Raw genomic sequence first — 26781 nt, forward strand, 5'->3', positions numbered from 1 at the left:
TGGTTTTTAACTTAAAAGACTTTGATGATGGGTGCCCATAAAATTTGTCAGTCTTATTTCTGTGAAGACTTTTGAGTTATTAATGTTAGCTCAAGCCTTCCATATTTGAATGAAAATTGAAAGAAAACATCATCAAACTTCTTAACATTTTTCAAACATTTTTGAATTATCTTAATAAGCAATTATTAGGTGGACTGAAGATATCAAATGGAGATGAGATGTTAAATTCAGGCTTCTCATTTTTTGTTCAAAGACAGAAGTTATAATATTCAGCACATCCAGCCACAGACATTTATGTGTAGAAGAGAAGTATTTGCCTTGCCAGTAAGAGAAATGCATGTTTTAATTTTTTATTGCTTTGTAAATGATCCTCTATTCTTGAACACTTTTCTTATTTTTGTACGTTCTATAAATGAATCATGGTTTTGAACTTTTCTACATCAGTAATAAAAATGAAATTTGGTTGGTTAGTAATGAAGTTTCTTTTCATAAAAACAATCATTTTGTCATGGCAATTCCCATTAACTGTAACTGCGTTAGCAAAATAGAACCCATAAAAAGCATTTCATTGTGCTTATACGCTTAGCTCTGTTTTCGTGCTAATTATATCTTTTTATCTCTAAGAACTTTTATAAGCCAAAGAAGTTTTTTCATGACTTAACCTGCCTTTCCATCTTTAAAAAAAGACTTTTGTTGTGTATATTTATTCTAGTGGATACAGTATCCTAGGTATTATAAGTGAGTTTCTTCTTTATATCACATTTCATTACCTGGTCAAACTAGAGTACTGACTAGAACTTCGTACAAATACATTGTATCATTTGTTAGACATGAAGAGGCTGTCATTGCTCTCCTGTTTATTTCTCTAGGGTAATATTGGCAGCTGATGCTTAATGATCTGGCCTTTTGTTGACCTCCTGTTCAATTTTTAGACTTTATATAGGAAAATGTTTTGGCATCATAAGTTATAAGTAATGTTCCTAATTTTATTTTATAAATTTGAAAAAGATGCGTCAATAAGAAAATAGTCTGAAAATAAAAATTACTGTCTATTTTTTCATTAGGCATTGTTATTGTTATTTTTACTGTTCATCAGTTTAACTTTCTAGTTTGGCTAGTGGATGAGAACTAGGTATGTAATGTTAGCTACTTAAGTGGTAATTGATATTTGTTCTTTAGTTAAGATTGTGAATTATTCTTGATGTATTTTCTCTTCAAATAGATTTCTCTTTCTTGCTGTACTGATTTTCCCATAGAGACATTTGGTGGCTGTTTGGAGAAGGCAAAATAATTTTAATTTTAAAGTATTTAGAAAGGGAGATATGTTTTAGAAATTATGGAGTGCAGTTCAAAGACAGATATAAAGTATGTTTTCATTATTTACTGTTTTGGATTATCTTTGTATGACAGGTAAGTGATTTTACAGATCTGCTTTTTATAAAAAGATTATGGTAAGATTTGAGTTTAGCTGGCTTAATTAAGTCATTTTTCTCTTGGATTCTCGTTTTTCTCATTTCCTGAGTAATGTAGCAGCTGCCATCAGACCAGAATTTGTGATGGAGGTAAGCCATTGTGGTCACTGGTTCCCAATTCTGGCGACTTGGAGGGCCAGGGAGCCGTGATGTGGTCAGGAAGTTGGAGAGTGGGATTTCAGGAAGGTAAAATTTTCAAGGTGATGGGTTAATAAGGTGGAACTGACTGGAGGGAAGGGGGAAATGTCAAAATCTATGCCTGAAGCAGTAAAGTGGAATTTATAAATGTAAACATGATCAGGAGTCAGTTTGGTAATTGATTTAGATGAACAGAGGGAATTCTGAGGCTTCAGATGATTCAACATTTAATTCTGCTTTTAATAATAAATCTGTGACTAATTGTAACTGTTAAAACTGTACCTGTTCAGTTACTGTGGTAGTGTACAAACGACATACAACTTAGGGTGTAAAACAGCCATTTTATTGTGTTCCTGGATCCTGTGGGTCAGTAATTCAAACAGGCCAGAGGAGGGGTGGCTTGTCTCTACCTCACAATGTCTGGAAAGACCCAAAGGCTAGAGATGATCCAAGAGTTGAGGGCTGGAAACGTCTGGAAGCATCTTCACTCACATGTCTGACAGTTGTTGCTGGTTAGGAATTCAGCTGGAGTTGTCTTCTAGAATACTTACACATGACCTCTCCATGTGACCTGGGCTCCCTTAGAGCCTGGTGGCTTCAGGGTAGTCAGACATTTTAGTCAGTTCTCTGAAGACATGTGTCCAGGCTAACAAGGGAGAAGCTGCATCTCATTTTATGACCTTTCCTTGGAAGTCTTGAAGCATCACTTTTCCCATATTCTGTTCGTCACAGGAGAGTTACAAGTCTGCCTGGATTCAAGGAGAGGGGAATTAGACTTCTTCATTGGAGGTGGAGGGTTTGGTGAGCTTCTAGAAGCGCTTGTGGGACAGGAGCTATTGTTGTGGCCATTGTTAAGAAATATAATCTGCCACAGTAACCAAGGTGGTAATATCCTAGTGCAGAGGGTTCAGCTGAGTCTGTTTTAATTAGAGCTGGGACTGACTGGTCCCACTCATGAACTAACAGAGGTTCTAAAACGAGATGGGGGTGGATGGGAGGTGGGGGTGGGTAGAATAGTGTGTGAGGGTGGTAGGGTGGTATTGCACATTGCAATCACTTATCTATGGAGTTCTCTAAAACAAGTTATGCTTGCCTTGCATTGTACTCCCCGCCCACATGCACGCATGCACACACACATTCTCTTTTTTTCTCACCAAAGGCCTATTATTTTTGAAGGTTGAGGCAAATGGATTTTTTTTTTTTTAAAGATTTTATTTTTCCTTTTTCTTCCCAAAGCCCCCCAGTACATAGTTGTATATTCTTCGTTGTGGGTCCTTCCAGTTGTAGCATGTGGGACGCTGCCCCAGCGCGGCCCGATGAGCAGTGCCATGTCCGCGCCCAGGACTCGAACCAACGAAACACTGGGCTGCCCGCAGCAGAGCGCACAGACCTAACCACTCGGCCACGGGGCCAGCCCCGAGGCAAATGGATTTTTTAAACACTCTGTAGGTGATTGGCTGGTGCACCTCTGGTTAGGAGCCATTGAACAATTTGGAGAGAAAGTGAGTTCACGAGTTTGCACTGTTGAATTTAGTACACGTTGTTGAGATGTTATTATTCCTTAATTTGGTTTGATGGTTTTATTTCCAGAGTTATAGCAATTGTTTTTGCTGTCAGATATCTTTAAGCCTTTAGATAGCAAAAGACTTGATTGTATTTTCTGCGGAATATGTTTTGTTTGTTGGGTTGAGTACCTGATTTGCATGAGGTGCTCTGCTAGGTGCTGGGGTACAGAAATGAGTAACCCAGTTCTTGCCTTTGATGGAGTTATGTTCTTGTGTAGGACACATCCTTTGAAACAGATAATGTCGATATAAAGTGGTATAGCAATGCTAACTTAGGAAGCCTTTACTGAGCATTTCCTCTCCCTTGTCTCAAACTGGGTTAGGGGGTGTTAGATTTTTAGTGAACATCTCGACTCCTCTTCCTGCCCCTCACCTCTGTCTGGCACGGTTCTGATTATTTTTTGGACCAAGTTCAGATTTCATCGCCTCCGGTGAATTCTTTCCTATCTTCCACAGACGGATTTAATTATTTCTTCAAGAGCATTCCTATAGTGCATTATACGTACTTCTGGTCTGATGATTATATTAATCTTAATTATTGATTGAGTACTATCTGTGAGCTAAAGACTATAAATGGCACTTACATAATTTCTCTAATTTTATTTTTCTAACAACCTTATAAGGTAGGTAATATTTCCCCTTTTTACACATGAGGTGAATGAGGCAAGAGGAGGTTAAGCAACTTGGCCAAGGTCACTCAAACACTAAGTTGTAGAGTTGGGAGGGAACCCAGGTACGTCTGACTTCAAGAGCTGCGTTGCCCCTGTACCACCTGTATTCACTTACTCATTGTAAATAGTCACGTGTATCCCAGTCACCTCCTCTCACCCTGCGACGTGCCCCGACGTACTCGTCAAAATCAGACCCTAGAGAGCAATGACAGGCTTATAGTCATCTTTGTCTTTTTATTATAGTTCCTGGCACATTTTGGAAGTTTAGTAACCTATGTTTGTTCAGTTAAATGCCTTTAATGTATTTTTTTTCCCTAAAGATTGGCACCTGGGCTAACAACTGTTGCCACTCTTTTTTTTTTTTTTCCTGCTTTTTTATCTCCCCAAACCCCCCCGCCCCGGTACACAGTTGTATATCTTAGTTGCACGTCCTTTTAGCTGTGGGATGTGGGACGCTGCCTCAGCGTGGCCTGACGAGCAGTGCCATGTCCACACCCAGGATCCGAACCCTGGGCCGCCGCAGCGGAGCCCATGAACTTAACCACTCGGCCACGGAGCCGGCCCTGCCTTTAATATTTTTTTTTTCCTGCATCTCTGAGGCTTTTCTACCCTTGTGTTCCTGTTCATGAAGGTATTCTATGATAGTTAGGTTTGTTATCTTATTTCTTGTTTTTTTTTTTTTGTTCTTTTGGAATCTTGCAGTTCTGCCAGAATTTCAGGAGCTAGAACGGAGGATCAGAGATCCTCTGTAGGGGATCATTTGTTTCATGCTAGCTGGGAGCAGTGAGGGAGGAGCTTAATGTGACAGAGCCCCCATACGTGAAGTACTCGGAACAGTGAGCACATGGTAGATACTTAAAGAAATAGGTGCTGTTGTTACAGTGATTGTATGTTTACAGTAGTGGGGAGAATGGCTCCTTAGTTTGAGGGACATTTATTTTGCGTTTTCTGGGATTAGATTGAGAGAACCATTAAACCGTGAAGGTTAACATTGTTCACGTTGTTGAGGTCTGATACTTGTGTGGAGCTGTTTGTCTTCTGGTTTTTGGCCAGAAATTGCACTTTTAATCTTAACCAGCTGTTTTTGTATAGCTCTGCTGTTGATCTCACATTCATCTCTATTTCTGAGAAAAGCTCAGACATGGTGTCAGTGTTTCCTCTTCTTTTATGAATTTCAGATTACCATTTTTAAAAAGAATTCAAATTTTGAGTCTAAGCAACAAGGTTCATGTCTATTCATAATCGCATATCATTGGCCTGCTTTTTATTGGAAATTAATGAAAAATGGTGGATCAGTTTTATAATGGGACAAAGTCTAAATGTAACCATTGGAGAAGATGACACATGTGTACTTGTTAAGAAGGAATGGAAGGTTTTAAATTTAACTTGTGTTCATTTTAGCCGTGGTCATTGGCTTGTTGATGTTGTGAATTTGTTTTCCTGACCCTTGTTAAACTCCAGAAGTTTGTCAGTTTTACGAAATTGATCCTTAAATACCATTTTGAAATTGATCTCTAGTTTCACATAGATGGGTTAGATGGCTCGTCTTCAAGTGTCACAATTACTAACTTAATTTTACTTTCTTTATTGATTACATCTGATGGAAAAACTCTCTGTTAACCACATTCGTTCCAAAATAAGTGAGGCCTCAGTTCATTACTCTTAAAGGCTTACTCCGGAACACTGTAAAATTGCAATGTGTTACTAAGGCATGTTTTAAAACTTGGCTTTTAAGCCATATCCACAAATACTTAATTAGAATAAAATGGAGAAAATCTTCTTGAATAAAATTAATCTACACAGATCCTCACTACCACATTCTCAGGCACATGAATGAAAGAGGTGAAAAGAACTTAATCTGATTTCAAGTGCATTCTGCGCCCTCAGCACAGTCCTTTTTTGTGGTTTTCACAGACCAACTGTGTCAGATTTACTGGAAGTGCTTGTGGCAAGTTTGTATTCTTGGTCCTCATCTCTACAGTATCAGAATCTCTTGAGTTTAGGGTTTGGTAGAAGTACACAATTTTGTTAAATTCCTCAGGTGATTTTTATACACTAAGGATTGAGAACCACTGTTGTAGGATGATTATAATTGCTTTAATTCTAATAATTAATTAATACTCAAGAATGTTTATTTGTGGGCTCCGTAAGAGTTTAGCTAGGTTGTGGGTTCACTGACTTGAGCCAGACTAGCTGGGTTCGAGCCCTGGCTCTTGTCACTCGTTAGCACTGTGACTTCAGGCAAATTACTTATGCTGTGCCTTAGCTTTCTTGTTGTAAAATAGGGATAACAATAATAATCTCTGCTTCATAAAGTTGTTGTGAGGTAGCTAATATGTCCAGCACTTCAGTGCACAGTAAATGCAGTGAGAATCTTAAAGTTTTCTCTGTGTCTCAGCTTTACTGAGGCATAAGTTACATTCCCCTTTTAAGTATACGATTGATTGACTTTTAGTATATTTACAGAGTTGTGATTATTACCACAATTTAATTGTAGAGGTTTTCATCACCCTAAGAAGAAATCTCTTGCCCAGGTACATCACTTCCTGTTCCCATCCTCAGCCTGAGTCGACTGCTAATCTCCTTTCTGTCTCTGTAGATTTAGATTTGCCTGTTCTAAACATTTCATATAAATGGAATCGTACAATATGTTTTCTTTAGTGACTGGATTTTTTTGTTGAGCGTAATGCTTTTGAAGTTTATCTGTGTTTTAGCATGTATCAATACTTGGTTCCTTTTTATTGCCAAATAATATGCTCTTGTATGGATATACTGCATTTTGTTTATCCATTCACCGCTTGATGGTCGTCTGGGTTATTTGCAGTTTTTGACTATTGTGAATAACGCTGCTGTGAACATTCGTGTACAAGTCTTTGTGTGGATATATGTTTTTTCCTTTCTCCTGGGTGAAACCTAGGAGTGGAATTGCTGGATCATATGGTAATTCTGTGTTTAATGTTTTGAGAAACTGCCAAACTTTATGTATTCCCAACAGCGATGTGTAAGAGTTCCAGATTTTGCACATCCTTTAAACATTTGTTGTTGTCTGTCTTGATTATAGCCATTCTAGTAGGTCTGAAGTGGTATCTCATTGTGGTTTTGATTTGCATTTCCCTAATGACTAATGATATTGAATATCTTTTCATGTGCTTGTTGGCCATTCATATATCTCCTTTGGAGAAATGTCCATTCAAATCCTATGCCTGTTAAAAAAAATTGGATTATTTGTCTTTTTTATTATTGAATTGTAAGTGTTATTTATATATTCTAGATATAAGCTCTTTGAGTCTTGAGGAATCTTAACTGCTACCACAACTGCCATCATCTTCATCATCTGCCTAGACAGAAGTCTGGGTAGTGTCTGACTAGAAGGAGATAGATTCTCGTTATTCTCTAGTTTTATTTGGTCTCCAGCTTTGGTTGTGAAGGGGAAGTTCTGCCCTCCACCAGTTTTCCTGAATTTTTAATCTGTTTTGCTTTCTATCCTCTGCTTCCTGGATGTCAAGATGTTCAAACCCATTTGCCTTGGATATTAATTCTTCTGTATCATTCAGTCATGTACCCTCACTTTGAATAATTTTAATCTTTTGTTTACTACTTTGTTACAAATGAATGGGTGGTTGGAGATATTGATGAGAGATTTGCGAGATATGATTTGAGTTATTTGTAATGGGCTCAGTACATTGGCATTCATGAGATTGTGTACTGTTGTATGTTTTTTCTTAGTTCTATATAACATGTAGACCAAAACGAATTAAGCCTTGTAACCAGTATATCAGAGAATCTTTATTGTTCTAGTCAGATAGACTTCAATATTTGTCAAAAGTTTTTAACTTGAAACATTATAAAGGTAACAAATATGGAAATAGGCCACATGGTACTACTAAAGTCTAAGTGCCTTAAAGGCAGTTACTTGCTTTTCTTTATAATTTTATCTTTAGTGCTTAGAATGGTGCCTGGCACAATATATTCTGTGGGGGAAAATATATATGTATGCGTATGTTCTGTGAATATTTATTGAACGAATGATAAAACAGGTTTGTAGAATATGGCTAAATTTATTTTCTAAAATGAGAGCTATGTATAATATGAAGCCATGAATGGAACGTTTATGTCCTCCCAAAACTCACGTACTGAAATCCTAATCCCCAAGGTGATGGTATTAGAAGGTGATTAGGCATTGAGAGCAGAGCCCTCATGATTAGAACTAGTGCCTTATAAAAGAGATTAAGAGAGCTCTCTAGCCACTTCTGCCGGGTGAGGACACAGCAAGAAGTCAGCAGTCAGCATCCTGGAAGAGGGCCTCCACCAGAACCCGACCATGCAGGCACCCTGATCTTGGACTTCCAGCCTCCAGAACTGTGAGAAATAAATTTCTGTTGTTTATAAGCCATCCAGTCTGTGGTATTTATTTTTTATTTTTTTTATTATTTGAGGAAGATTAGCCCTGAGCTAACTGCTGCCAATCCACCTCTTTTTGCTGAGGAAGACTGGCCCTGAGCTAACATCCATGCCCATCTTCCTCTACTTTATATGTGGGACACCTGCCACAGCATGGTGTGCCAAGTGGTGCCATGTCCGCACCCGGGATCCAAACTTGCGAACCTCAGGCCGCCGAAGTGGAACGTGCACACTTAACTGCTGTGCCACTGGGCCAGCCCCTATGGTATTTTGTTTGTTGTGCATTGAGGCAGTGGCCTTACCACTATGTTACAAAATGATACCTGCCAGTTTTTTAAATTTATGGAAATGACAGCATGACATCGCACTTCTCCATTCTCCAAAATGAGTCACTTTCTGACATGAGTATTGATCTCTGACTGTTGAGGTGAAGGGGAGAATGTTTTAAAATTCCTCTTGTGGGGGGCTGGCCCCATGGCCGAGTGGTTAAGTTCACGCGCTCTGCTGCAGGCGGCCCGGTGTTTCGTTGGTTCGGGTCCTGGGCATGGACATGGCACTGCTCATCGAGCCACGCTGAGGCGGCATCCCACATGGCACAACTGGAAGGACCCACAACGAAGAATGTACAGCTATGTACTGGGGGGCTTTGGGGAGAAAAAGGAAAAAAAAAGAAAAAACAATTCCTTTTGTGGGAAGAGTCACTTCCTGCTTACACATCCTGTCTACTATAGTTAAATATCCTCTATCAAACAGTAGCTCGGGGGCATCACTATTTAATCATTTCATGATCAATATTATCTGAGATACAGTGTTATCTTTGAATTGTACTATAGTTTGCAGGTTGAATTGCTGTTGAATCTAATACACAGCTTTTAAAATTCTGGTTTTGATAAAGTCCCGTATCATCATCACAGTATTTCTGTCAAACTAGTAAATTTATTTCCTTCTTTTCTCTGTGTGTCTTGCAGTAACTTGTCCGTGTTTAAGAGCTGCCAAGTGCTCTTTGAGCATTTTGTTGTGTTAGTAGTAGTTGCATTTACACCTTTGGCAGAAAGCCATCCAAATTTGGAGATAAACTACACATGTTTCTTAATCCTTTTGTATGACACTGTCTGAATAGTCTTCGGAAGCTGAAGAGATGACATCTACGAGCTTTCAGAATCTAGTTGCCTAGGGATAAACTGGGTTTGACTTCATTAGTGCACAAATGATAGGTTTGTGTAGAGTTATTATGGCATTAATCAATTTGATGGATTGGAAATATGACAGTACTGAAGCAGCGTGTAATATTAGTGCCTATTATCCTACAAATTATGTCTCACCTTACATTCATATGGGAGAGTCTTGTTGTACATTAAGAATGCAGAACTTAAAAAAAAAAGATGACAACAGAGGGCACCTCTTTTCATGGCCTTCTCTTGGCCTCTTAGATTAGATCATCAAGAGATGGACTTTGGGATTAGACTTGTTTATTAGGTCATAGCACTTTTCTACTGTGTAATACCCTGGGTTGAATGGAATAGATAGATCATCTGTCACCAGAATGACTTATCACCTAACTTGATACTCGAGCAATGCTGCAGGTAAATTGTCCAGTCCTTTAAGAGACCGCGGGGCGTACATATGTGAATTTATTGCCCAGTAGTCCTTTCTCTAAAAATTGTAATTGACTGGTAGTAAAAAATGATTTTTTATGTTGTTTTGGTTGATAAAGCTTAAAAATAGTGTGTACCTTAAAGATAATTAAAGGAGAAGGAAATACATGTTTTTGGGGCTGTGGGTGTTGCTTCACCATGTGTGCATTTCTACCACTAATTTATTTATACGTTATTTATTTTATCTTAATGGCTTTCAGAAGTCCAAGTGTGTATCCTCTCTCCCTCTCTTTAAACTTTGTTCTCCTCTGATGTAAATGCAGGAGTAGAGAAAGTTTCTTTGAAAAATTTGAAAACAGTTATTTGTATAAAACAACTCTCCATCCTACTGAAGACTGAAACTTTAAGAGGCAGCTCCTTTGCTCCTGGTGAAAGACATACTAAATGTAATATAATCATAATTTTCCTGGGCAAAATTGCAAAGGAGGTAAAGGACTAAGTGGGAAAAAGACTTTTAATAACATTGATTGGATAGAAGCTTAGTTATGGGTGCCCTGATACTTGCTTCATTTCTAGATGTTCTCTATTTGTATCTATAAAATAGAATATATTCTTTATAAAAATGATAAAAACTTTCATGAGTCTTGCTATGAAATAAGTCTTCTAATTTTAAAGAAGGAACTAATATAACATAGGTTGCTAAGACTACCTTAGAGTAAGTTACTGCTTTGGTATGAAAATGATATCATCGTTTCTTATTGTGAAAGAATGAATTTCTGAAAGGTGGATAGTTTTACTTTGGAACTCTTGTAATAAAGATATTTGCTTTAAATGATACTTAGACTAAAAAGCTTAAATCTTGGCTTAATTTGAATTTCATATTTTGGCATATATTACGGTAAATGTCTTGTTCAGTTTAGAGCTATTGAGAAACCGTCTTTAATAAATAGTCTCAGGACCATAGGAATTTTTCACATTCTTGGAACTCACTGTCTAGAAAGGGAGATAAGATTTTGACGTATTAATAGAGTAGAAAGTAATATATGGTGTAAGACAGGTACAAACTGTTGTGGACGGTATCGATAAAGGAGAAATTAGATTTGTTTACAAAAGCCTAACAAATTAGAAAACATCTAACAAATTAGGTTTGTTACAAAAGCCTTCTTGATGGAAGCAGCATGTAAACTTGGTCTTGAAAAACGTGTAGGATTTAGGTATGTGGTGGTGAAGGGATCTCCTGGACCGAGGGGAACAATTTGAGCAAGGTCAGGAAGGTGAGAAAGTGTGACGTATGTGGGGGAAATTTTTTGTTTCTTCTCCCCAAAGCCCCCCAGTACAAAGTTGTATATTTTTAGTTGTGGGTCCTTCTAGTTGTGGCATGTGGGATGCTGCCTCAGCGTGGCCTGACGAGTGGTGCTGTGTCCGCGCCCAGGATCCGAACTGGTGAAACCGTGGGCTGCCGAAGTGGAGCGCAAGAACTCAACCACTTGGCCATGGGGCTGGCCCCCATTGGGGAAATTGTAAGTGTTCTGGTAGGATACGAGGGTCCTGTTGTTGGGTAGATAGGTAGGCAGGTTACCCCCCCTACCCCCCGCCCCAATTAATTTAGCTGTGTTCTTTCCAGGCTTTTTCTGTGGTCAAAAAAGATGATTTCACTGGAATAGAGGAGGACTCTTCTTTGTTCAAGGGTACATGAATGGCTGGGTTCCCTGCTGAAACTGCAAATAAGTAGTTACTTATTTAATTAGAACAGTGTTTTCCAAAGTGAGGTGGGGTGTATATACCCTGTGTTATGCAAGACAGTCCTTTGAAGTACAGGAAGAAAATACTGGGATTCAGATTTTACTTTATTTCTTACCTCTCCTTTCTTTTTTAGTGTATGTTTTATAATGCCCATGATTTATTAGCTCAGGAATACCAACCATATGATTTCTAAATCTGTTTGGGCCTGCATGCTCAAATATTGTATTGATGGGGACATGAGATTTTAAAAAGTGAGTTAGAGTTACAGAATGTGAAAGTGGAACAGCAGGATGAATTGTCAGATGGTTGAGGGCTGCATGTTAGTTTTGAGAACGTTACCACAGTAATAGCTCATGGAAACTATATATTTGATAAAAATAAATTTCCAGTTTTAGGGTTGGTGCATAGATAAGTTTATAGAATTGGGTTCTGCCAACTATTTTCAGGCAACTGTTTAATATTTTTACAGTTGCATTATTGGTTGTAGTATTGAAGTTCTCTGGGTAAAGTTTCCCTTTTTTGACCATGTTGTGTAGTTTCTTTGTCTTCTCTGCTGTGTTGTTAGCCTAAATGGTACATAATAATAACAATAATGATAATGGTAATAATAAAAACAAATATTTATTCAGCCAGCATTTACTGATTGCCTGTTAGGTGCTAGAGTCTAGGGATGGAATACTGAGCAAAAATCAGACATGAACCCTGGATTCATGATGCTTAGCTTCCAGTAATTTGTAGACCCAATGCAAAATGAAAATGTGAGGTCCCTTGTTCAAGAGAATTCTAAGACTGTGACAGCAGAACATTAAACCAAGCGGGGAGCCCTTCTAAGTGTGGGCCCTGTGCAACTGCTCAGGTTGGACATCCAAGAAGCTGGCCCAACCTGAGGAAGTGATGTTTGAGCTGAGATGTGAGGATATGGTGGGTGGGGAAGGTTGCTCCAGGGTAGAGGAAACAGCGGGAAGGAATGTGGAGCATTCAGAAACTGGATGCAGGCCACTGTGGCTAGAGTACAGAGCTGGGTGGAGGTACGATGAGGCCAGAGAGGTAGAGATGGTGATGTGCATGGCCAAGTTGAGGAATCTGTTCTTTATTCCAAGAGCCACACAAACTATTGGTGTGTGTTAAGCATAGCGTGTCCTTTGATGTGCTTGTAGTTCCGGTAACTGGCACCTTGACAGCATTGGACAGCATTCTCTCTCAGTCCCCGTTTCCTCCCAGCCTCCTGTTCAGAAACTTTTAGTCTCACCTTCTATATTCATTCTATGGCTGGCTCTTCCCTCAGGCAGGTTTAAAAAGGCACTTCACATCAGGGAGTGCTTTTGGTGGTAGAAATGAAAATAGGATAGGTGAGTCATGAGATTTTATTCACTATTAAAGTTACTCTGTGGTCTAAAACATTTTAGGTTGACTGAGGTAAAACTAGGAAGAGATGAAAATGTTATATTGTTTTAAAAAAATTTTTCTTTTTAAATGTTACAGATTTTTAACGTCTGTTGTCAGCACTATAATATTAAATTCTCAATCTCCCTCTCTTTTTACACATAGTCAGGAGCAAGGGTGGATATTGACCTGTCTGACCTTGGAAAAGAGGAGTGAGGAAGAAGTTGTATTTTTGGACTTTGTTTTTCACATAATAGGCATTCTCAATAAAAAGGCCTTAAATAATGTTACCTAAACCAAGAAATGGGCTTTGCACTGTGTTATGTGTGGATAATAATGTTCATGATTCATGGAATTCTTGTGAAGGCAGTTGCAGCAGAGCTCATTTCCTAGAACGATGCCTCCATGGTTGATTCGTAGATCCGCTGCCAGGCCGCACAACTTAGGATTTTCACTTTTGGCCCTCTTATCAAATAACACACTAGCCAGTTCTTCTCCCGTGTCATGCTTGAAATGTAGTTATTTGAGCTGTTCATGTAGGCAGTGCACTGAATTAGTGGTGTTTTTGTACTCTGAGCTGCTCATGGGTGAGATAGGCAGCTGGTCATTCCCTGCATCCTCTAGCATTTTTTTGCCTCCTGGTCTGGATGTGCTGGAATTCCAAGCTATGAAGAAACATGGTTATAGAGGTTTATATCAGCCTCCTTGCCTTCTCTCTTTGAAATAGATTCTATTTGTGAAGATAACATGAGACATTTATGCAGAGTGACTTTCTCAGAATTTATTTTCAGTAATAATTTCTGAGTTGGAGCATAGTGTGTATCTTGGATCAAGAAAAACATACTCCCTTCACCCCTGTTTCCAACTTTAGGTTCTTAATAAGAGAGCTTTAGTGTTTGTAGGCAATTTCTTTATTCTTATTTGCAGTCAGGTAATACGTTGCAAGATTTCTTTTACTTTCACATATGTCTGTTGTATTAGATCTGGAGAATCCATGGGGTGATGATGAGTTAACTTTTAACTGGGATTACTGAACACATAAATTGCTGTTCATGTGACAACTCTGCAGTGTTGCAGAGTAAGTGAAGTAGCTTCTGATTTATCAAAGAACACTTAAATTGTATTCAGCCTATATTTAATGCTGTGTTATTCCATTGTTTTGAAAATTTGTGATCCGTGTCTACTATGTACTCAAAACAGCTAAGCAAATGTTAAAATTACCAGAATGTTTAATTGGAACACCCCATTACTTTAACATAGTTGATAATATTAAATTCAGTGAAACTTCGATTAGCTAGAATGTTTAGGGAATAGAGTGGTAGGTTTAATCAGATATCCCTTTTCTTTCTTTCCATGCACAATTAATGAACACCAACTATGTGCAAAACATGGTACAGTGTGGCATACACAGATACATGTGATACATCTGTACCCTCAAGGAACTTAGTTTCAATATGTTTGAAATTTTTGTAAATTTTATTCCTATGCTTTATTGTTTAATAAGATTAATATAATGCACATAATTGAATCTTTGATGATGTAGGGTCTTGTAACAAATGAACCTTGTTGTATTGTTTCTCATATAGATGTAAATGGTGTGGGTGTGCTGACCATACAGTTTATCCTAAAAGGTTATTTTTCAGTAATTCGCTGATGTCAGCTTGTTTTTGTTTCCATGACTTTTATTTTAAAAACCGTTACACAGGTTAATTGGGTTCTTTTTGAAATTTTACTTTGTTAAAAAGCTTACAGTAACATATAATAAATATTTAGTTTCACTGCCTTTTTGGTACATGAGTTGAAATTCAGTAGCCTTTACATATATGTATAATATCGTGGGTAACAGCATACAAAACTGTGTATGATCCATTATTTGCTTTATGATTTCATGGTATTGTCCCTAAATATGAGTTTAATTTTCTGTAGCCCAAACCAAACCAAAAGTAGCATTTAGAATTTATAATACTACTACCATGTTTTCCTTTTCATTCTAAAGTGTAAATAAAAGCAAATTAAGGGGTTCCCCTTCCCCAGGACTCTTTTAGTGCATCTTAAATACCTGTCTTAAGAAAAAAATACTTCACATATAAATTTCTTTTTTAAAAAATCAGCTAGAATTATATATTAAAAAATAATTTGTTGCTATGTCACAGAGACTGGATTAGTTTAAACTTAAGAATAATACCAATTATTATCAAATGTCATATATTTAATTTACTCCCTTGCTGAGAGCAAATGTAGTACTGTGTTAGAATTGGTGATTCTGCTGTTTTGTGGCTTTTACAAAGAAGAATTCAACAAATGATACCCTGTACATTCTCAGTGGAGGCATTGCTTCTTAAGTGCGGTTGATTAGACAAAATTCATATCTAGTGCTTTTCCCAAGCACTGGTAGGTTGCTAATATTCTGTTTGTAACTAGTCTTCTCTAGCTGAGAGGTTGAGAATCAAGGTCAAGCTTGGCTTCAGGCCTAAAATTAGCTTTGCCAGCTTTGTTTCACATTTTAAGTACTTATTGCTTCATTGTGCTGCTCCTCTTTGTTTTTGTGGGGTGGTGGTAGTGGGGTCAAGGCATTGAAGCGTTCTAGAATACAACAGGGTTCCTCTGTATATTTAAATACTGCCAGCTTATAAGGAAATGTGCACAGCCTGATCCATTTGATTCCTTCATAAAGTATTCTCTGTTTGAAAATTTACTTTGTTAAAACTTTACTGTAAAATATTGTAAACATTGTTTCACTATTTTTTTTATAGTGAATGGAAATTCAGTATCTTTTTATATGTATGAGTAACATTTTTTACATGTCTTTGTTTGACGGAGGCTAAAGGAACAGTAGCATTTAGGGTGTTTTATTTTTTAAATTCTCACCTTTTTTTTTAAGTATGTAATTTTTGGTTTTTTTGGTGAGGAAGATTGGCCTTGAGCTAACATCTGTTGCCATCTTCCTCTTTTTTTTTTTCCTCTCTAAAGCCCCAGTACATTGTTGTATCTCCTAGATACAAGTCATTCTAGTTCTATGTGAGATGCCACCGTGGCATGGCCTGATGAGTGATGTGTAGGTCTGTGCCTAGGTCCGAACCAGCAAACCCCAGGCCACTGAAGCAGAGCGCCTGAACTTAACCACTTGGCCATGGGGCTGGCTCTTAAATTCTCACTTTTGATTGGGCAAGATGTTCTTCACCTCCTCCCCATAACGAAAAAAACCCACCACCAAACAGTAAACCAAACATGCATTTAAAACAAATTATCTAACCTCCTTATATAGATTACCACAGAATCTAAGGTAGGTTGATTAGTTGCCGTATTTCAGGTAATCTTGGCTATTGGCTCTAAATGCTCCAGGCATTAATGTGTATGTGTATGTGCTTATTAATTTGGTTGGTCATTGATATGTTTTTGCCCCATGTGCCTCATTTTCACTACCTTGTTTCCACAGCTGCAGAACCTTGGCCTGAAAATGCTACTTTATATCAGCAACTAAAAGGTAGGTACTTGTTCACAATTAAAAATGGCTTTATATCAAAACATATTTATTACCACAAAAAGCCCTCAATAATATAACTGACTGCAAAGAGAACATAAGGCATAAAGAAGGGATTCCCTTGTATAATTTGTCTAGCAGATTTTACCTAAACTTGTGTCTGCCAGTGTAAACCAACTATTCATGGCCTATAAGGTGCTTAGTTTATTATTGACTCATTATATTGGCTGCTGTAGGCAGTGCAAAATGATGTGGTTGCAGGAGCAGTTGGCAGATTTACTGCGCCAATAGCTGACACAGCAGATTTTTGAAGTCCTGTGGTAAAGTGGGCTCTCAGTAAAAAGGAACTGTTAAAATGTATAGGCTAGGATGGTTCAGGCTCCCTTTAGCAGCTCTTCATATATCATCAGATCACATTATGGACCCCATTTGGGGCTCAGCAGCCTGCTACAGTTGTCAGAAGACTGCAAAGTAATGAAGACTAATAGGCAGCAGCCCTAGTCTTCTAAGCATGGAATTTTTATTGCAGCGAACTTGTCATCTTTCTTTTGTGTGACAGACCTAGACACACTGTGCAATATTAACTGCAAGCTGGTTTGATAGGATTTTGAATGCTTTTACTTTTAACTAGAGAGGTTTGAGCAGAGACTGTTTTACTTAATTTTAATGAAAAGAAGAGGAATATTTCTTGAAAACCAGAAGAATGAATTTGTTTTTAAATGAGCCATTTTACTTACATATTGTTGATAAGATGCGATAAATGATCAAATAGTTTTAGAGGAAATAGTCTTCTTCCACCATTATTTACATAACATGATAATTTAATTAAAATTAAAATTACACAATAACATTGATACAGAACTTCATAATTATATTAGCAAAAGGCTATAACTTTTGTTTTGAAAAATAGGAATAGTTTTTAAAAACAAAAAATTTACAAGTGTATTTTACTTGTTTAGCAATCTCACTTTTGACTCAGACCTTTTGTTGTATTTCCACAGGCGAGCAAATTTTGCTTTCTGACAATGCAGCTTCTCTTGCTGTGCAGGTAAATATGTGAATAATTTAATAATACTTTTTCACTGTGAGTTGCAATTATTCTTTTCCTCTCCAGATGGTCTGATACGGTGTGCTTAGAATTTTTCTGTGTGATTTAACATTATCAATATAACGTCTCTTTGTGAAGTATAATTTTATTATGTAATATTATTCAGTTAATTGTTTCCAGTAGATGGAATAAACATAGAAACTTTCATTGTTCATTCTGTTATAAAAATCACTAGGTGCTTTCTCTTTCTTAGTCATTGTTTTGCTTTTGGCTAGATATGATGGTACTGATTATGTGGGGTGATATGTTCATTTATGGACACAGAATTAGTTTCTAACTTATTTGTGAAGATTTATTCACCACGTATTTTTAAGCATCATTCTCTCATTGTACTCGTTCTAGCCTTAATCCATTTGGTAATCCTGAAGCAGACATATTCTTCTCTAGCCATTCCTTCTATATTTATTGATTACATTAGTGTCTATTATCCCCAAACCACTTATTGAATGCAGTCGCCCTTCAAGTTGTATATCACAATTGTGTAATCCATAAAGATTAACGGCCCTATAAACTTTAAACTGCACTGTAGGAAGAATAGGATACATGGGGATTGTTGGCTTTAAAAAAAAAAGAAATGTTTATGTAGATTATAGAATTAAAATTATTGAAACATTTTACATATTTATTATTTATTTATTTAGTTTGAGTCATAAAGAGGATTTTATTGTGCAGCATCTAAAAGATAACTTAAAAGAGAAATCTAAGACATGTGACATTTATTGGAGGTGAGACTGCGCGCTTCTTGAGGACAGAAAGAAAGGGAAGAAAAGGAACTGTAAGCTTTTGCTGTGTTCTTGGTATGATGCTAGGCACTTGGTCATCTCATATTTTTTTTTTTTTTAAAGATTTTATTATTTCCTTTTTCTCCCCAAAGCCCCCCAGTACATAGTTGTATATTCTTCGTTGTGGATTCTTCTAGTTGTGGTATGTGGGACGCTGCCTCAGCGTGGTTTTGATGAGCAGTGCCATGTCCGCGCCCAGGATTCGAACCAATGAAACACTGGGCCGCCTGCAGCGGAGCGCGCGAACTCAACCACTCGGCCACGGGGCCAGCCCCTCATCTCATATTTTTTTATTCAACTTTATGTCCTCTGTGCTTAATGACTATGTCTGGTACATAGTGTGTCGTTCAGTACATTTTTGTTTTGCTTAAGGCAGGAAAGGGGAAAAGATGGAAAGAAATGTGTTTGGACAATAATTTATTTGTGTGAGTATCAATGAGTATCTTTACGTTTCTTTCTTTTAGAAGATTTATTTTATATCCTTTTACCAAGAATATAAATTACATTTATTTTATTGATTTACTTTTATTTTTCCTTTAGGCGCTAGTATTATCACTAGTGTGTTTTCTTTCTTATGTTAACTTTTGAGAAGCAGAAATTCTCAGTTGGTTATTATGCAACAAATACAGACTTTATACTGCTATTTATTAATCTTTTTTTTTTGGTAAGGGAGATGGAATTTAAGTTTAGCTTTCAAATACTAATAACATAGTGCCTAGCATATAGAATGTACTCAGTAAATGTTTGTTGAATGAAGAGTTTGTAAGTGTGGTAAAAGCAATTTTGCCTGACTGCTGATAGCACAAGTAAGTTATTTGCTGTGTACATATAAAATAGTATTTTCAATCTTTATATATTTGAAAAGATATTTTCAGGGCACAGTGAATATTTTAGTTGAAATACTAATTCTTAACTCTTTTTATTGCCATTTTTGGAATAATTGTTTCAGGATCTGGTGAAAGCTATAGCACATTTCTCCAGAAAACGTTCCATTGCACACACACAAATAAAAATGCATCCAGGCTGTTCTGCATATGGTTTCAGGAGGTTTACTGATCTCCCTGTTGGAAGCTTTTTGGGGATCCCCTATGAAGAACCCCTAAAACTAAAGAAGAGTAGTTTAGGAAGTACTGAAGTCATTTTCACCAAATAGGAAGGTATTTTGGTAGGAATAGACCGGTGGTTCTTAACTGAGGGAGATTTCTCTCCCACAGAGGACTTTTGATGGTGGTTAGACCTTTTTGGGTTGTCACAACTGCTTTTGGCATCTAGTGCGTAGACGCTGGGGGTGCTATTAAAACGTCTCCCAGTGCACAGGACAGTCTCTCCACAGCAAAGAATTAGCCAGCCCCAAATGTAAATAGTGTCAGTGTTGAGAAACCATGGAATAGATGGTTTAACTAGTTTTCAGTACAAAGCAAGACATCAGTATATCACTGTTAAGAAAAAAAATTAACATCTTAAATGATCTCAGAAATAGATGAAAAAAGAAATCTTAGTGTGTGTACTTTATTTAGCAACTCTTTTTTATGGTTCCTATTAATTTGCTTTCTCACCATTAGCTTCTCAAGTCATAGTTGCAATTAAAAATAAAACCAGAAAAAAAGAACCTTTTAAAATGCAGAATTTTACTTAACCTTTTCAATTTGTTTGTTATCCTACATATGTCACTTAGATGATAAATTAACCAGCATATATTAAAAATTCTTGGACTTCTTCAATATGCTTTGACTTGACAGCTGATAGTAGCCATGACTATAAATGTGACTTTTCCAGATATCTGATGTAAACTTTATGGAGTAATTTTCTTCTATATAGTGGACCAGCATCCGTTCAGAAGAATCAGTTAAATATATAAAATTGATCAAAACAATGTGACAGGTATCCATAAACTGGATATTTTCTAGAAGATACCAGATATCAAGCATCAGATATTTTAATAGTTTACCAGTTAAGCCATCAGAAAATTTATCATACCACATAGACTTGGCATTTATTATACCCCTGGAACTAAATGGTTAAATCTTTTTTGATTAAAGGAACCTGTATGATTTCAGTTTAAAAGAAAATAAATTTTTTCCCCATGGCTGTTATTTTCACTTAGATTTGCTTTCCTTCCCTCGTCCACAAAGTATTGATACTGCCTGAAGTGTTTGGTCATAAAATAATCTTGTATGTCGAATATGGTGAAGTATTAGTGTAGTGTTTTCTCTGGTTCTCATGAGCAGTATGTGCATATATGTATGTATATATAGCAGTACACACACATACACACACACACACACACACACACACAGTATTTTACATACAAACACAGAGCTCTTCCATTCCATAATAATTCCACTTTGAAGGACTTAGGCTTGTATTGATTGGGAAAAGAACTTTGATAAGAATTCTCTGTGATAATAATTCTACTCACCCTTGAATCTAAAACAACTGTCCAATAGATACATAATTTATATGATGTTGGCCGCATATGTAGTTTAAAATTCTGTAGTAGTCCCACTAAAAAAGTAAAAAGAAACAGGTGAAATTAATTTTAATAATACATTTTATTTAACCCAGTGTTTCCAAATATTATGATTTTAACATGTAATCAATACAGAATTTATTTCTGGGCTGTTTTACATTTTTTATATTAAGTTCAAAATCTGATATTTTTTTACACTTAGAGTATGTCTCAATTTGTGCAAGCCGCATTTCAAGTGCTCAATAGCCACATGTAGCTTGTGGCTCTTGTATTGGACACACATGTCTAGAAATACAGTATGAGCAAATACATATGAACTCCACAAGTTTTCCACAAAAAATGTTTTATTTGGTTTTCTTCAAGAAGTTTATGTCTTTACTGATTCAGTATGTGCTGTTTTTAATAGCAGATTCCACGAATGAAATGGGCAGTTGCTCTCTGTTCCAAATACAGCATACCTTCAACATTACTCTTTGTTTCAGATCTCCTCACCTGTAAAATGGAGATAGAGTAGAAGCTCTCCTCTTGGGCGTTACACGGATTGAAAGTGTTAATACATATAAAGCACTTAGATAAGTACCTGGCATATTGTAAATATGCAATGAATGTTGGTTATTATTTCCTTCTCTCCTGATTCTTGACAGAAGTGCATATAATCAATGTCAGCAGGAGGAATGAAACTTGAGGGTTTGTAATGCCTAAAAACACCAGAATAATTAAAATATGTGTTAGGTGTAAGAATTTTTTGGACATATTTGAATTTGTGTGAGCATTAATAATTTTTGTAATCATTCTTAATTCTGTACCTAAAAAATGTTAATATTATATGCTTTAATTCAAACAAAATATTTTAATAATACTGAATAAGATTTGTCTTAAAAGTGAATATTTATTGGATGCTTTTATTGTATAAGGCAGTCTACTGAGAGCTTTTATGTGAAGTATCTCCTTCAGTCCTTACCGTAATCCGAGTGTAGGGTAGTCTTACTAACCTCATTTAAAGGTGTGGAAACTGAAGCTCAGGAAAGCTCTGCCCAAGGTCAGAGCCCACTGCCTGTGGAGGTAAACAGGCAACAGCGGCATTGGCTGCGTGCCCACTGTGTGTGCATCGCTGTACTGAGCACCTAATTCTTATTAACTCATTTAATCCTTACATCAGCTGTATGAGGTAGGTGCTATTATAATCTTGATTCTGCAGATAATGTCGGAGTAAGAACCACGATAATAACCCTAGTTACAGTTTACACAGCACTTACTCCATCTGCAAGGTCTTGTTCTATGTACTTCAGGTATTGTGGATAATCCTCACGCACAGCAGCCCTGTGAGGTAGGTAGTATGATTATTCCCATTTTACAGATTAGGAAATTGAGGCAGAATGGTTAAGCACTTGGCCCAAACTTACATAAGAAGGTTGTGGCAGAGCTGGAATGCAAACCCAGGGAGTCTGAGTCGAGTGTCCACACTCATAACACTTTGCTGCGTATCAGTTCAGTGCAATGATACAGATCTTTGAATGTTCATCCAAAAATCAGTGGCCCCTTAATTCAAACATCATTTCTGACATGTCCTAGTAAATTGTATCTTACAATTTATAGATTACATTAAGATGTGAAAGATAAACATGTTTCAGCTTTTAGGTCTTTGAAATGTGATAGACAATCTTACCTATATTATGAGTTATTGTGAAGCTCAACTTAGGTAATAAATGGGACTCTTGAAAAAGGTGAAATAAGTACAGATACAAAATGATATTTGAATGCTTAATCAGTGCCTATTTTTATTTCAAAGATTTTATACATATTTTGTGAATGTCTTTATATAGTGTAATGTTACTTTCTATGAAGTTTTAGAAAGGATTTTGTTTAGTATAAATAAAGCCAATTTAAAAAGAAATGTTTTCCTTTTTTATATGTCTTAGTCTCAATATTGTAGAAGCTTAATTATTGAATACATTTTTAGAGAGTGTCTCAAACTGATAATCATTGTTAGAATGCTACATGAAACAGTAATCTTACTTTTCACCTACTCAGTATTTAATTAGTTCAAGTAAGAATAACATTTAAACTGAGATTAAGAGGAATATCCTATTCCATTTAATATTCTCATTTTTTGTTACCCTTTGTGAATAAATACTTTGTCTCTAAAAATGAAAGGGAAGACGACAGGAAAAAAACTATTTTCTTTCTGTTGAAAATGTATCATTAAAAGAAGTCATCATTTTTATAGGCCCCATTAATGCTGGGCCGTGAACACTAACGTCAGATCTGCTGATAAATAGTTAGTTGACCCATGCTTTTTCCTTTTAGCAAACGATGCTTTTTAGGTGGACGTATTAATTAGCGGTTAAATGGTAATATCCGAATGTAGTGATTGGGGAAGAGCAGGAAGGAGGAGTAGCTCTCTCCTTTGGGACTGCAGGTCAGTTGTTGCAGTGGAGAAACAACTGTGATTATGAAAATACAGCCGCTGTAAACTTGCCGTGTCATTGTGTCATTCAGATGGGCACAGTGGACAGCTTACCTGCAGTTTAGAGGAAATGATTTTGAATTTTCAGTTTGGTTAGATACATTTTTGCTTTAAACGAGTAGTTCATGGTCGTATGCAATTTTTAAGTGTCAGTTTATACCTGATATAAATGCAAGTAGGATGACACCAGTGGATATATTTTACTAGAGAATTAATAGAATACTATTTTATGCAACACATTTTAAAAATTGATACAACTTTCCAAAAGTTTCATAAAATGTAAAATTTTAGTTTTTTGGAGTCTGTTCATTTCTCCCACTTTGATCATCCTGTGCAAAATCAGGCTTCTTTCTGTATTCACTTTTGCAGGATTACGAGAAGGAAAGGAAAGCTGAGGAGGAGAGAGAGTTTAGGGAACATTTATTATGTAAGGGGACTAGGAAAATCCTTTTCGGTATTTTAAATGAGCAAAATGGAGGCTGCAGGTGTTTCCTTAATATCACTGAATTTAAATTCTTCAGATTGAATGTCTTCTATTACATCACCTTTTGTATACCAGAAGTATTAAAGCATTTTCATGATTCATGCTTATAGTATCTGGAATGATTTAAATATGTAAAATGTGATCTTTAGAAAAGATAACTGTGAACTTAAATTGCAAACAGAATTTAGCAGATTAAAAAAATTGTCAGTATTAATATTAATCCCTCAATACATAAATGGTATGCTGTATATAAAACATTTAAATTGGTCTTACAGGATTTGTGAAAATACAGTATATTCTAAATAGAATTAGGTGTCTGTTAGAGTTGTCATTTTAGTAATTAGTAAAATAATATAAAATGGTTATACTGGGTAATGGTTTGCTAATATAAGTATCTATTTAACTTAGCAAAAATTCACACTCTTGTGGTTCTAAGAGATTGCAGGTTAGACTATTAACCATATACTTTTCTGTCTAAAAAGTAAATAGCAAGCAGGATTTCAAAATTTGTTGCTGTTAAACAGAACAATAAAGACATAGCAGTAAGATGAAAAAAATGACAGTCTATTTTTAAACAGAAAAAGGCTAGAATTCTTCATTATTAGATATACAGTATCAACATAATCGATCCAGCAGTGTTGTATTTGAGCTGAAAATACACTTAAATTTGAGGCCACACACTACCCTGTGTGAGCGAAACATCTTTCATATAGTTCTAGGATGAAATTACCCTTGAATGAATAGCATCTTCATTTATCTTCAAACATCTTCTGTGCTTTTAGCAAATCTACTCTTTCAACATTTTACAACAAGAATTACATTATACCAGAGTCCTTCTGCAGCGTGAAATAGATTGGTTTGGAAAATGAACCTGGCTTTGCTATAAATTACATTCCCAGGTACAAAGAAATTTGTTATTTTGTTTAAAATAGTCACAAATATAATTAAGGTCTTAATTTATGTTAAACTACAAATATGGCTATTACTTTAACTGGATTAGGAGCTTAATCTGTCACTTCAAGAATGATACCTAACACTTTTCATTTGTAACCTTAGGTACATTATTTCAATTACAGGGTCTGCAGCTGTTTGATATAAAAAATGAATTATTTTGTAGATAGATTTGTTCATAGTTTTTAATTTTAAAACCTGCCTTTTCAGTAAGGTGGAAAATAATTCTTCGGTTGTTGTCACAGATTTTCCTTTGTGTCCTGGTAAAACAAGATATGGAATTAAAATTCAGAACCATTTTCATTTCATGCCCTGAAAATGGCATTGCATGCTTTAGAATATTCCTTTAGTGAATTCTTACATAAAATATTTCAGATTTAATTATGAAATGAAAAGAAGCTTTGTCCTACAGAAGCAAACCTGAGGTCTCCTAAGGATAGCTTTACCTGGTTGAACTGAAAATGGATGATTCCCTGTCTAGAATTTGGATAACTTTGTTAATGTGATTTACATACATTTAGAAGCTATGTTTATAATCCTTTAGATTCCACTATATTAATCAGTATAAAACACCTAATCTTTTAAAAACTTAAGTACAATTCTTAAAAATTTTGAGTTATTTTTATATTTTTATTGGCAAGCAGTGTTGATTTTATTGCTTAAGTGCAATTAAAGAGTACTGTTATGGGGCTGGCCTGGTGGTGCAGCAGTTAAGTTTGCATGCTTTGGTGGCCCGGGGTTCACCAGTTTGGATCCCAAGTGCGGACCTACACACCGCTTGTTAAGCCATGCTTTCGCAGGCATCCCACATATAAAGTAGAGGAAGATGGACACAGGTGTTAGGTCAGGGCCAGACTTTCTCAGCAAAAAAGAGGAGAATTGGCAGCAGATGTTAGCTCAGGGCTAATCTTCCTCAAAAAAAAAAAAGTATTGTTATGTATTTAACTTGTAAGTCAAGTTAATGTTCATTTTGTTTTTGGAATAAAGAAGAGGAAAGAAGATAGTTGGTGCTGCTCATTGGTTAACGATTCAATATTGTGTTACCATTAGTTTATTAAAATGGAATAAATATATGTTATATCCCTGCCATCTACTATTTAGCTTATCCCAAGAATTTTAAATTTGGTGGAGTTCTTTTTTGCTTGTTTGTTTGCTATTGTTATTTGTCTCAGTTGAGAATATTTATTTTATCTATAAATAACAAAATTTTAAAGCGTTTATCATAGGAGCTCAGAAAAAAAGTAGTTCCCTTTCTTTACTCCCAAATTGTTCATTGAGTGCCAACTGTGTGACTGGTATTGCATTAGGTTCTTGGGTTACAAGAATTATTCTGACTGCACCTTCGACTATTTTATAACTCTTTTGCTTAATTTTGACCCTACAACTTATTTTTATTTATATTTAATTCTAACAGGAAAAGATTGTATCTTTTCCTGTACTGGTTATCTTTCTTGTTGCTTTCTTTTTGAACTTGATTTTTTTGTACAGCTGTCAGATGTTGATGTATCTAAAATTGAGTCAAACATTCCAAGAGTAGTATTCAGGTGAGAGTTGTATTAAGTAAGGAAGGTCCTCTTCTCTGATGGGATCTCTCTTCATATGTACTCTTAATAGCATTTCGTATTTTTGGTAACAAATTTGCTCTATTTAAAGCTGTTTATGCTTACTGAATTTTGGTTTCTGATGACTTCTGCATAGCTAATTTTTTTTAAGTTGAATTCCTGTACTGTTTTGTAAAAAATTATCTGCTTATTGGTATTTGTAACTTTATTGATTTTTGAAAAGACCTCCGAATTTTACAGGAGTTGCATCCAACTTTTTAAAACAGTGAGCTTTGGGCCCATAAAATAACAGAATGCTAATCTTTTTTGTTGCTTACTGGTTTTCTATGAATTTAGGTATATTGAGTGTTTATTATTATGAATATCTGTAGCTTATTCATTAAGCAGATTATTGAAAATCTGTTGTATGCCAAGGATAACGTAGTGGACAAGATAGAACATGGTCAGTGTGTACTAATGGAGCTTATGTTATGGGGGGCAGGCCTTTTTTCATTTCATTTATCATTTT

General features: G+C 36.1%; 1 protein-coding gene across 1 annotated transcript in view; it reads left to right on the forward strand.

Annotated features, from left to right (window-relative positions):
- MTX2 (metaxin 2) overlaps nucleotides 1-26781 on the forward strand; it is a 58922-nt gene that overhangs the window by 7757 nt on the left and 24384 nt on the right. Inside the window, exons 2-3 of the mRNA XM_046659414.1 lie at nucleotides 16405-16452; nucleotides 17451-17497. Of these exons, the coding sequence (XP_046515370.1) occupies nucleotides 16405-16452; nucleotides 17451-17497 (95 nt within the window). The remainder of the gene's footprint in view (nucleotides 1-16404; nucleotides 16453-17450; nucleotides 17498-26781) is intronic.

This window comes from Equus quagga, chromosome 4 (assembly GCF_021613505.1).
Source record: "Equus quagga isolate Etosha38 chromosome 4, UCLA_HA_Equagga_1.0, whole genome shotgun sequence".
NCBI classification, from domain to species: domain Eukaryota; kingdom Metazoa; phylum Chordata; class Mammalia; order Perissodactyla; family Equidae; genus Equus; species Equus quagga.